This window comes from Clinocottus analis, unplaced genomic scaffold, assembly GCF_023055335.1.
Source record: "Clinocottus analis isolate CAN_PGR_092001 unplaced genomic scaffold, fCliAna1.0.p SCAF_25, whole genome shotgun sequence".
Taxonomy (NCBI): Eukaryota; Metazoa; Chordata; class Actinopteri; order Perciformes; family Cottidae; genus Clinocottus; species Clinocottus analis.
Window position 1 is genome coordinate 6,252,549 of NW_027175987.1, and position 13,132 is coordinate 6,265,680.

Here is a 13,132-nt window from a genome sequence, read left to right on the forward strand (position 1 = left end):
CTTTTGGATGCACTGGCAGAAGAGACTGGTAGGTTCACTTTAAGGGCATCCAAAGCTGGTAGGGGCAAGGTACTGCTGTACAGGTCTTGTGGTAATAACAGCTGTGGTACAACGCGGGGGCATTGGTTTGAGATGTTGTCGGATTTGACAATGTCCTGCTGCTCCCTCAGTGAAAGGCTCCATCACACAAAAAATGTGACTGAAAAGAAAAAGAAAACATTCCGAATAGATCAACTTCTAAGTCTCCACACTTGAGGTGAGAGTTATGGAGTTTCTATCAGCTTTGAGACAGTTTGTATACTGTTCTCTCTGTCTGTGATGTTAGGTGTTAGTTTCAGCATTGGATTTGTGTGGATTATAGCTGGAAGGCTTCAGATGTGTCCCTCCGGCCACAGTCGACAGGATTATTTTAGGGATTAAGAGTCTGGTGCTCTGTACCTTGGTTGCACAGCACTACAGTATGTCCTCATTCTCCCCATTTCCCCCAACACTCCATCTCTAAAACACCCGACCTCCAGTAACGAAACACAAAGCTGCACCTATGGTTGAGGGAAAAGGTAGTGCAACTGCTATGCCCCAAAATAATTATTTGAATTAACCCCAAAAACATAGAATCCTCATAATTAAGAAGATAGTTGCTAGTTAGTTTTCTGTTAATCCCTTTGTACAAAATGTCCCTGTTCGAGTCATGCAGGCGCAACATCAGCAAAGTTGTAGTTCTTGGAGTGTGAAGGCATCTGTTTTGGTTCTCGTACAGTAGTGCAAAGTGCAAACGGGCTGATGGTGAATACAACAAAATCTGTCGATCTCTCTTTTCATTAATCATGGAACAGCCAAGACGATGAGTGGACGCATGATCACAGGAACTCAACACATGAGGAATCGTCTACTTTTTGAAATCAGACCATTGCCTCTGTTGTTGACATCGTGCGTGATGGCATTGCACTTTAGGGTGGCATTTCTCAAATCAGAAGCTTATCAACATATCTGTTCTGCTGCTTTCAGCTGCAGGGATTTAATGAACTGACAGAGAAACTTTTCATACACTATAAAGCAGCTGTGGACAACAGATATCGTAAAATTCACTTGCTTGTTGCGCTGCCAGGAGAATACGGTCCTTAATGTCTTGTAGTAAGGATTGTTTTTGCCAAAACTAAGATAATTTCTTATTTTTAATTTAGTGTTCAAGTATTTTCCATTTATTAGTTATTGTAATAAACTATTAGTTGATTTATTAATTGTTTGACATTCAATTTATTTGGAATCATTTTATAATAAATTAATCGCTCAAGTCCCTTTTTTTTTTTAGCAAAGATGCGAGAAGAAAAGACATTTAGTGGTTTCAGCTTTTTAAAGTGAAGAAATGCTGTTTTTTTAATCTTTGACAGCAAATTGATTTTCATTTTTTTGGAAATCAAGCAGTTTATATGTCGGGTTTTGGGAAATTGGAAAAAGGCTAATGACAAATAAATGTATTGAGAAGGTAATAAGAAAGGAAGGCAGATTAATTCATAATGAAACATTTGTTAGATGCAGCGAAACATATTACCGTTTGAATATACAACACATGCGCTTTTTTTCTATCATTCCTATGATTCTTCATTGTTACTAATAAAGCAAAAGTACCATAGCAATAATAATAATAAAAAAAAAACGCTCAGACTTCCCGGCTGAAGAGACCTGGAAGTTTCACACACTGATCACACCTTGCCACCCTTCACTAGTGCTTCATCATCCAGCCAGCCAGTGTGAAATGCATTTTCTCATTTGAGGATTCGTTGGACAGTTGGGCTCTGTTGAGGTCACTGAGTCGTTGTAAAGGTTGTGGAGCTTAAAGTGCAGGTACAGTCATTACAGCACCTCTCTCTTTATGTGTGAAACCGCCAAAATGAAAGGAAACATCCGTCCCTACGCTGAAAAGCTTTTCCTCTTCCATCTTTATGGCTGTGTCACACCCCCTCATTATACTCTTCAATACCCTTATTTTATTCATGCCAGTTAAGTGGGCACCGCTATTAACAAAAACACAAAAGCATTGTCTTGAAGCAGATGTTCCACTAGAATACAATGACACCGTGCACCGCTCATTTTCTGACGTACCCCAGTTCAACACCGACTGGAAAATGAAATATTCCAGGTGGTCTTCTCGGGGGCTACAGCATGATTTGTACTTCAGTGATTAAGTGTCATTCAACATGCCGCGGGACAGAAACGACACAGGGCTGCCTTTTCTGATAGAGTTGAGTGTTGAGTGTCGAGTGTTGCTTTTTCTAGACGATCACAGATGTGATCATCGGTGTCAGACGAGCTGTGATTGGAAGTAGAATTTTTACCTTCCCAAAATGATATCAGCCAGCCATCATGTGCTGCCCTCCTCTTCCTTCTTAATAACATTAAGCTATTTCCTTTGATTGAAATTATGCAATGTTTCAGCTTGGTGGGAGTCATGTTTTTTCTTTTGCAGAAACGTCAGCAGGGCTTGGCGTTTGGTTGCTATAGCAACAATGAACTCTGTCTCACCCCTGTCATCCGTCAACTGACACTTTGTAATGCAGAATAGATTGTCCTTTGGTATGTTTAATATGCCAATTAAATGTAGCTGTAATCTACTTTTTCATTCAAAGTGAGCCAATGATATGCCCAGTTAAAGCTGCACAGATCAATAATGTTATTAATTATAGATTAAGAAGTCATGTAGTGTGAAATTGGTCGCTTATAGTGACAAACTCAAAATATTATCAACCAAACTGTGCACTCGGCTCTCTGGAATGTTTTAGTTTTCCAGCCCATTGATTTGGTGCCACATTATTGGTTCGGTTCAGTGTCACTGTTCTTAACCCTTTGGCTTTTAGGGGGCTAATTCTAATTCATGTCTTCTTTATGACAAGAAAAAACAAATCAAAACAGTTGTGGCTGTTTTAATCTAAATTTAAGTGTGCTGGTAGGTTTGAATACATTTGCAAAAATGCCAACAATAGAACGGGAAAAATTGAAAAATAAAATAAAAACTAAGAACGTATTTATTAAAGGTACTGCTTTAAAGATGTGCTTACGTGGGGTCTGCTGTTCAAACATCCTGTGTGGTTATTATATAACTATTACATAACAAAGCTCAGACTACAGAGCAACTCATCCAGAAGTGATACAGACAAAAACTGCTGAATCTGACCTACTACACTGTGAAACATTGCTATATTTTTGCGTGACAAGATCTGGGGAGTTATTACCAGAAATAATATTTACAGGAGAAGAATCTAGTAAACAATTTCATAAAGCAAATAACCATCAGGGTCAGATTGATGCTCCAGTGTTTGAATAAAGAATAACAATCTCCTTTAGTCCTCTTACCAGCTGCTGCACTGTAATTAATAGTTTGTCATCATTCTCTATTCATGTCAGGTGCTCAAGCACCAGTTCATCACTTTCATTTTTGCACATTGTGCCTAATCACTGGGGTTTGAATTAAACTGTAATTTGTGAGCCAAAATATATTTTAAAAAAAGAAGCGTGTAAAAAGCCTAGTTCCTCTGCAGTCAATCGTCAGAAGCTGGGATAAATAAAAGTATCAATTAGTGCATGTTTTAGTGAAAGCTGCTTCAGAGTAAATGCTCTGAGGTCTGTGGAATAATTACCTCAGCTTTGTATAAACCATGGGAAGTCTGTGTCCTGGTGGGCTCCTACAGAAAAGGGGCTTGATGAAAGCAAAGCCCATCTTAGGTGCTAGTGTTGTGCTGCTCGGCCTGATTGAGGGGATGAACAAGGGAAATGTGGCAGAAGAAAGACCGAGCTGATAACATGACTTTGCTGGGGTTTCAAGCGTATACTCAAGGTTTTAGCACATGATTACAATGCTTGTGTTTTTCATATTAAATATTCCAAAAATTAATTTGGAATGGAAGGAATGATGCATGCTAAAAATGTTTTACATTTTCTTGGTGATGACAAACTCCTCCATCAAGTCAAATCAAGCAGGATGAGGATTTATTTTGAGCGTCAGAAAGGTTTCTTTGTGACACTCTGCAGGGAACATACTCAAGTAACCCAGTATTGCATCCCCAGTGTTTGGTGAACTTTCATATTGACTCGACAGAACTGATATCAATTTAATTTAATTTCAGTTCTTTTTTTTTCAAGCCTAATATAACAATTCACAAATTTGCCTCAGAGGGATTTACTGACTAAAGGCTGTATGTATCATGTTAACAGGATATCTCAGGAACGCCTGAAGGGATTTTCTTCAGATTTAGCACAAACAGCCACCTGGACTCCATGTTGAGCTGATTCAATTTGGGAGGTCAAAGGTACATCTGTCTTATTCTAGTGAATGTTATTTTTCAGGAAATAATAATGTCTTCAGTGAATCTCTTCAAAATTGTACTCAATACAAAGTTCAAACACTGGATTGAATTTGGTGGTTAAAGGTCACTGTGAAACATACAACACGTTTTGGTCAAAACCCAATTATTTATTTTTGTGAAAATTATAACAAATGTCACATTTTTAGGTGATGACATCTTAAATTGGCATGGGCGTTTTAGTTAATCCCTGCTTTGCACTAAGAGCAGCCTATATTTTCCACACAGCGTTGTCAAACTCATGCCAGACTTGTGATAAGTTCCAATATAGTTCCTGTTCCGATAAGATTGCAGCAACAGAAGAATCAGCCACAGTAAACAACAATGCCTTAGACAATGTGCTAATGTAAAAATGTCCTGTTTTGACACAGCTTTGTGAGGTGGTGTATAGATACAGGCATCTGCACCACTCCTTGGTGTGAGATTACAAAGACAGTAAGATAACAATAATAGTTTCGGGAAGGAGAGTGCACAGACACCAACAGTGATAAGCAAAAGAAAAAAAGGTGGAAAGGAAAAGAACATCAAGGATGGATTCATCTATTCAAGATGAAGGAAAATGCCAGACGTCCAATGGTGTCCGGGCGAAGTGTCCTTCGATGTCCATTCAATGCTGTGACGGCATTGGGCTGTCGTCGGCAGGATATGAAACTCTTTTTTGGTTTTCAAAAGGATTGTTTATAAAAAAGTATTTTTGGGTCACAAGTGGTGGGTTACAAGTGTAAATGTATGTATATGTGTGTGTGTATATATATATATATATATATATATATATATATATATATATATATATATATATATATATATATATATATATATATATATATCTTTATCTTTATCTTTTTTTGGATTGGGAGGGGCTTATCGCTTGGCAGGGGCTTATCACTTTAAATCTCTCCAGACGGCGTAGTTCAGACCTGGGCGCCTTACGGCTCTCCCAGTCCGGCCCGCACGCTTCCGTAGCTTCACCGACAGGCAGTGTTGACGAATTGAGCCTGACGTGAAAGCACGTGTTGTCATGTTGATTCTGTTCTCAATGAGCAGCGGTGCTGCCGCTTACTAGATATATATCAGCTACATATATATCATATACATCTGACATCTACGTATATATATATACACGTAGATGTCAGATGTACACTCTGCGGGAAGACGTTGACGTTTTACCAGCACAACCAGCCTTAAGTGACATCTCAACACGCAGCATGTTGGTCGGCGAGGAGCGTTCAAGAGGAATGCGTCAAACCAGCCTCACTGAACAACAAAGACCCCTCACTAAGTCTGCCTGTGACAAGCTGAGTAGCACAGTTGCGGAATGGATTGCAAAAAGCTGTCGACCAATTAATATTGTTGAGGATGAGGGGTTCACCAAAGTTTTGCGAGTGGCAAGGGGGGACCGCAGCGTCAAAGCACCGCAAAGACGCACAATCATGACACAAATCCACGCGCTGTATAAAGCTGGAAAGAACAAAACGGAAAATGACTTGGCTGCTACGGATCATGTGGCGCTGACAGGATCACTGGACTTCTGTGAGTAATGAGAATTACCTGGGTGAACAGATGTCCTCTTTTTCCCGGACATGTCCTCTTTTCGAGACTTAAAAATGCGTCCGGCAGGGATTCCAAAATGTCCGTGATTTTGCCTCGTTGGATATTTGTGTTTCTCTGAATCTTTCACTAACTAGTTGTTACGCTCTTACAAGTTTTGTAAACGGTATCTCCCTTACGATCCACCTTCTTGTGCGAGCTCTGACGGTAGAGAGAACTGTCATTGGTCGACCGATCTCAGGGTTGCCACATACATGATAATAATCCTCCAAATACAACCATTCTGAGCCTTTGGTACGATACTTCTCCATCACCAATCTGGCAACACTGAGCACCTTGTCACCTCCACTCTCGACGAATATCCTGTTACGCTCTGAAGAAACTAGTTCTGCATTAAACATCGCCACATCAATAATTGACTGGAATTTCAGCGACAAGCTTTTTTTTTAGTAGTTTAGCACGACTCGTTCTTTTTTTATGAGCTAAAGATCGCGTAGATGCACGAATGTGGAGCGGGATGAAACGATAACGGGGTTCACCTTATGGCCTGTAGTTGCATTGTTTACAACAGCACCCAGCACATGTGGCCTTTAGCAACATGGACCCACCAGACGTTGTTAGAGTTACCTAAATGGTCTTTGTAGTGTGTGTGTGTATATATATATATATATATATATATATATATATATATATATATATATATATATATATATATATATATATATATATATATTCCTTATATCAAATTAATTATCTGATTTCATTGGTAATATATTGAATAAAGAAGCATTATGCTTCTACCTATACCATTTGAGACTTTCTGTTTTGTATATTAGATTGTGGCTTCCCTTTTTGTATTGTAATAATAGACTGAATGAAACACACTCCTACCCTACCACTACATATATGCTGCAGGAGTGGCTTGAGACCTTTTGATAATTGTACAAACTGTAGAAACTCGTCACCAATGAAGTACACTCTAACTGACAGCCGACCACAGCCTCTGATCTCTTTTGAAACCGTTAACTTGTTTTTAACAGCCACCTTTCAAGCCTGCATGGAGTGAATATTTGATTCCCGAAAACACAATTATAGGGTGAGCAAACAGAGAAATCAATAGCAGCTACAAGAGTATTTTGTATGGTTACCCTGGCATACAAGGATATAATGATGAAAGCCCAGCCAGTTGTTGACAAGTTGTTGACATCAGCGGCTGAGCAGAGGTGCATTGTGCATTAATGTTGAAGCCTTAACTCAGCACTCTCAGCGGTCCCACAAAAGTGTCTTGAATTATTAGTCACTGAAGGCATTTGCTGTGGTAGGTAGCAAGCCTCGATGCTCTTTAAAGCCGTTTCTCTCAAAGGCAGAGAAGGCTTTTAAAATTAGCTTTATTCATGCCATTTTAATAAAAAAAATGACAAACGTCAAGTTTTAATAATTGCCAGAGCTAAATTGTTTCTACTTGAGTTTTTGTTGTGAAAAACAAAACAGTGAAGATATGAAGCTCGCTTTGAGGCTGCTTCAGTGAACCTCGCCTCAGGGGCAGCAACACCACAGCTCAGGTGGCCAACAGGCTAACTCATCGACTGGTCAACGTGGGATATCCAGAGGACCTCGACTATTCTCTTGTGTTGTTTTTATTGCTAGCCATACTCCATTGTTTGCCATTTATATGATACAATACCTCTATGGCAGTGCCTTCTCTAAGGGGAAACCAGCCTGGACTAGACCATTGTCCTATACCCACTTTCCTGTCCGACGTTTACTTAGCATAGCGGTTAAAGAGCTTTGTGGTTAATGCCAAACTGATTTGCTTGGTGGCTTTACTACTGATACTGGAATTCTGCATGGCATGTTGACAACAGCTAAAGGGACACATTTGATTGCCTCTTTTCCTATTATTACAGTATTTGTCACAGAATAGAATGTGCTTTTCAGTGCTGAAATGATGGTAATTAAAACAAGTGCCTTCTGATTGGTGACCCCAGCATCATCGTGTCTAATTTACTGACTTTGTCTGCGCAATAAGCTTTCAAAAGTAAATTGTATTGAATGTATTGAATTGTAATGGTCACACAAGAATCAGAGACAGATCCTAATATGCAGCCTTTTTAGAGCCGGGATGTCTAAAGGCTTTTACCTTCATTTAAAGATCCCATTAAAAAGCTTTGCAGCCATGAGTTAGAAATGAAGTTAGAAAAAAACTACTACTATTCAGTATTTACAATGAGTCTACATGATCCTATACTGCATTTAATTTCTTTGCACCTTTGGTTTTACTTCTGCTCTCTTCTTCTACACCCGAGACACGGCATGAGTAGTCTTCAGTGGCCACTCTACTCATGATGCAAGAAACCTTTTAACAGACTGAATGTATTCTGAGTCGCGGGTCAGTGGTGTTTTTACTGAGTTAAATAACTTCAGAACCAAGCTTTTCACAGCTCTGAAAGGTGAACATCCCAATCATTATGACATAGTAAAAGTGTTTATATTCACCGATTTAGGATGCAAGAAACTCTGTTAATGTTGAAGACTGAAACACTTTGTCAATATGAATCTCCGGTGTTGTGAAGTGTGGGTCGACTCACTCGAAAACTAAGTGCTTCAATACAGATCTATAATTGCTCAACCAGACCTTTTGACTTTTCAATGAAAAGAATGTAGCAGCTTCACAAAATGTCTTTGCCCATTTAGAAGATGCATCAACAACAGAGCAGCCATCCCTACGCACAACTATTACTCACAGCTCTGACTATTTTAGTTTTGAGTCAAAGCCGGGCTTCCAAGCTTTAACAGGCTGAGTCACACTCAGGTGCTGACATTTCTGTCTTTTACGACTCACTTTCTGGCACATTACACATTTGTGTCTATAACTGAAATGTTATACTTCATTTGGTCCATATGCTCTCTGGTCTTGCATTAAAAGATCTATATAATTTACGAACATACAACCCTGTGCTAACGGCAACAGTTGCCTGCCAGATACGGAGAGATTACTTATTATAATATCTTGAATGGATGGAAGAGTATTTAGTCATCAAACCAGACATATTTAAAAAACATCGACCTTACTCACTTCTTTTCTTTCAGAGTCTGACAACAAGTGATTCTCCTGATCTGACTAAAGTGTCTCTTGTCACTCTAGGTGCTACCTATTGGATGGAATCTCGAAAGGAGCCTGGCTGAACCGCTCCAGCATCATTTTCGCAGGGAACGACAAGTGGTCTGTGGACCCACGTGTCTCCATTGTGTCCAGCGTTGGAGATAAACATGAGTACAGCCTTCAGATACAGAAAGTGGACGTATCTGACGACGGCCAGTACACATGCTCCATTCAGAGTGAGCGCAACCCACGGCCGAAGCTCCTCAACCTAATTGTAAAAGGTGCGTATTCAGTTGGTAGTCCTTGTTGTTCTGTACAGACACTTGTCTGTGCGTGTGTGTGTGTGTGTGTGTATATATATATATATATATATATATATATATATATATATATATATATATATACACACACACTACAAAGACCATTTAGGTAACTCTAACAACGTCTGGTGGGTCCATGTTGCTAAAGGCCACATGTGTCTCTGGCACCATCAGTCATTCGCTTATAGATGGAGTAAGAACAAAAGCACAAGCTATTTTTGAATGAAATTATACAATTAAATCTTTTCAGCAGAGAACTTTCTTCTCTGGAGGCAAACTGGGTACATTTTGTGCCTGTGGGCAATGCAACACAAAGAAGAAGCTTGTTGGTTTAAATTACTGGCGGCAGACTGTGTAGCTTTAATCAAGCTTACCTGTGTTTCATCACAGCAGGTAATACAATGTGAATCTTAAGAATTTGGGATAGTTATTGATGTGCTGTGTCATTGCTTTCGTGTGAAAGCTTTGCATTTCAGCCTTCAACATAATCAAAGTTACATTGAGCTCTTAAGTGTCTGTTCAAATTGGGCTTCAGCTTGTGAACCTCCATGTTAACAAGGTCAATAGGTGTATTTGTGTTTTATGGGACATTAAGAAGACTGTTGTGGGCACAGGGAGCTAATTGACGGCAGCAGCCTAATTGTTGGGGTAATAGGGTGGCAGCTGAGTTTGTATGCTGATACCTCAGACTGTCCATTAGCAGCAAGAAAACAGCCTCACTGAAAATCCGTCTCACGAGCGCCATGTTCTATTTCTTTAATAGGCCGATGCAAAGGTTTACAGAGTTCATGGTCCACTTGGCTCTGCACATTTTTGTGCTGAGATATTAATGAATGTTGAGAGACAAACTGTTGAATGAAAAACAGACCTTTTTTTGTTCTGTTTTAAATTTCTGTATTTATTTCACCACATGGTGTGATGACCTGCTTTCACTGCCCACTGTTAACGCCCTTGTTGTATCCCTGATCACTCACCAGATGTATTACAAGTGCAAACCAAAGAATTCTCATTCTGTTCAAGCTGTGGTAAGGATTTCAAAGGAACATATTGTTGGTATTTGCATACTTTCACACAGACAGCACAGTATTAATAGATGAGTTGAGGGTCAGACTAACTGCTTGTAGACGTGTGAGCTGTGTGATATGTGAAATGTGCAAATCGAAACCACTCTCCAGCTGGTATTGCAGTTACAACATATGGAGTGAGCTTACGAAAATTATTTTTGGAGTGTGATTATACAGTTTGTTTTGTTTGGTCTAAAGCATAATTTTAATGGTGTTTGTTTTGTCTTTATTTGCGATCCCCTGCAACAAAAACACTTGAGAGAAGAAACAAACAACGTGAACAGCGTTTTGGTAAAGTGACATCCTGCAAGGTGGCAGATTTCACCGGGGATGAACACAATAGTCAAAACAAATCATCATTTACCTTCTCAGGTTTCACAGCTGTTAGTAACACGTCAACAAATAGGACACTATGAGCAATAACCCTGATAGTAGTGGGCCCTTAGCTCATTTTGTTATTCCATACTGTCTAAGCTGCTGGCTATCATGTGTCAACATCCAACTTCTTGCACTGCACTGAGTGGGTGTTGGGTGGTGCTGTGGTTTAGTGTGAACATGCCCAATTACCTTTCAAATCATTGTGTTTGTTTATGTTGTTGTTGATTAAACTGGTCAGGAACATGGCTGATGATAAGAGTGCGTCCCGCCTCCCTCCCCTTGGTGGGGTGAGGTTAACGAACCTGTTCCATTATCAGAGGGTCACAGGATTAATCTGCAATTTGGAAGTATCTTTCACGAAGACGCTGAAAGTTTTCTCGCTCCCAAACTGTTTGTTGATGTAGATGCACATTAGCTCAATGCCTAAAACAGCACATGTCAACTTGTCAGAGCGCCATGGCCTTTCCTGTTACAGTGGCTGTCTCATTGCTGGAAGGTCGCAGGGGGCAATCTCTTCAACTTCCAATGTGTCCATCAAAGGCCGTATGGCTTGCTAAAGGTCCCTCAAGCAGTCAACCCTTCCTCTTCCGCAGCACCTTTTACTTTCTATAGTTTTTCTGCACTTTTTGCAAGTCGGCCATTTAAAACATTGAATGGAAAACGTAGCATAAGATTGTATCACGTTTAACAAAGATAAATCAAGGAGAACCTCTGTAAAAACAACTAAACAGAGCAGTGGTATCATATTAGCACTTGGCAACAACTTATAGTCTTAGCTTAGGGGCCAGGAGAGAAAAACTTATAATGGCATTTCCCCAGATATTAGTGTTTCCATGAAACTAAGATGGTTCAAAAAGGTCAAGCTGCAAGTCTAGGAGTTATGGCAAGAGGTTGTAAGCTCACTGTCATGCGTCCAGGGATTGCTCCTTATTGTTTCCCTGATAACCAGAGGTGCTGCATCTCAAAAGAGTGTGTGTGCGTGTGTGTGCGTGTGACACTGTACATTAAAAAAAGGCATTGTACACTTTAGCATGTTGTAACCTAAGTGACATGACTGTACTGAGATGACAGAGCATTCATCTTGCATTTCCTACATAATTAAAAGAAACTATTTAGATCAGTCTTAATCGTATTTATCAGATTAAACAATCACAAACTCTGGTACCTTACTACAGCGGCTGAGGATTAGTAGATGAGATGTATAATAAGCTGCTTAGAGAGAGTATTAACAGGAAGTCAAACAGGTCATAATTACGCTCAGTAATATATTTTATATTGCTGGGAAAACATCTCTTTCATTTATTTAACTTTGACCAACATTTTTACTTTAGATTACATTTCAACACGTCATGATAACGGTATAATGTACCTTGGCCAAATACAAATTTTTACTTAATGCAATATCTGTTATTGCTGGCTGTTAGTTACGTTTTTAAACTGCCCAGTGCCCAAATAGAGTTTACTCAGCCTATCCACACTCCACTCACTCTGGACTGTACATTAGGATAGGTCCACTGTTTAAACAGATGGACATTTAGGCAATGATGACAGCTACAGCACAATAAGTTACAGGAAAGTTAGCAAGTGGATATGGATGGGGCATTATATAGACACTGTTGATGGGGTTTCAATGTAGAGAGTCCCCGGGATAAGATCAAACCTTTACAAATGCCAATGGCCACATTTTGGTTCCCGGGGACTCTCTACATTGAATGGTAAATGGACCTGTACAGCACTTTCCTAGTCTCCAAACCACTCAAAGCGCTCCATTCACAAAGTGATGGGAGGAGCCACCATGCAAGGTGCCACATCAGGATTATTAACCATTCATACTTCGAAGGCGCAGCTACGGGAGCAAGGGTTAAGTGTCTTGCTCAAGGACACATCAACATGGGCTAGCGGCGCCCGGGATCGAACTGCTGATCCTCTGATTGAAAGACGATCCTGGGCACCACTGAGCCACACTTGCCTGTTGAAAACCCCATTAACATCACCGTCCAGCTATATAATGCAGCATCCATGTCCACTTGCTTGTTTCCTGTAACTTATTGTGCTCCAGCTGTCATCATTGCCTCATTGTCCATCTGTTAAAACAGGGCTACTTCTTTCCTAATGTACAGTCCTGAGAGTGAGTGGAGTGTAGATAGGCTGAGTTACAATTAATGATATTCCCACTGACAGTGAGCGGGTAATGTCACTTTCCCTCTGTTTCAGCGTCATATTCGGGGTGCGCCGTGCCTCTCAATATACGTGTGATAAACTGCAGTCAGCTGCTTGGCAGGCAGTAATGGTCACTACAGGACCATCGTGTTTTTGTAGATGTTGCCTTTCTGAAGTACATTCCGTAATGGGAATCTTACCAGG

The 13,132-nt window shown here is 40.0% G+C and overlaps 1 protein-coding gene across 2 annotated transcripts in view; it reads left to right on the top strand.

Annotated features, from left to right (window-relative positions):
- negr1 (neuronal growth regulator 1) overlaps positions 1-13,132 on the top strand; it is a 138,010-nt gene that overhangs the window by 34,480 nt on the left and 90,398 nt on the right. For both annotated transcript variants that reach the window (XM_068591272.1, XM_068591273.1), the window contains exon 2: positions 9,049-9,287. In XM_068591272.1, the coding sequence (XP_068447373.1) occupies positions 9,049-9,287 (239 nt within the window). The remainder of the gene's footprint in view (positions 1-9,048; positions 9,288-13,132) is intronic.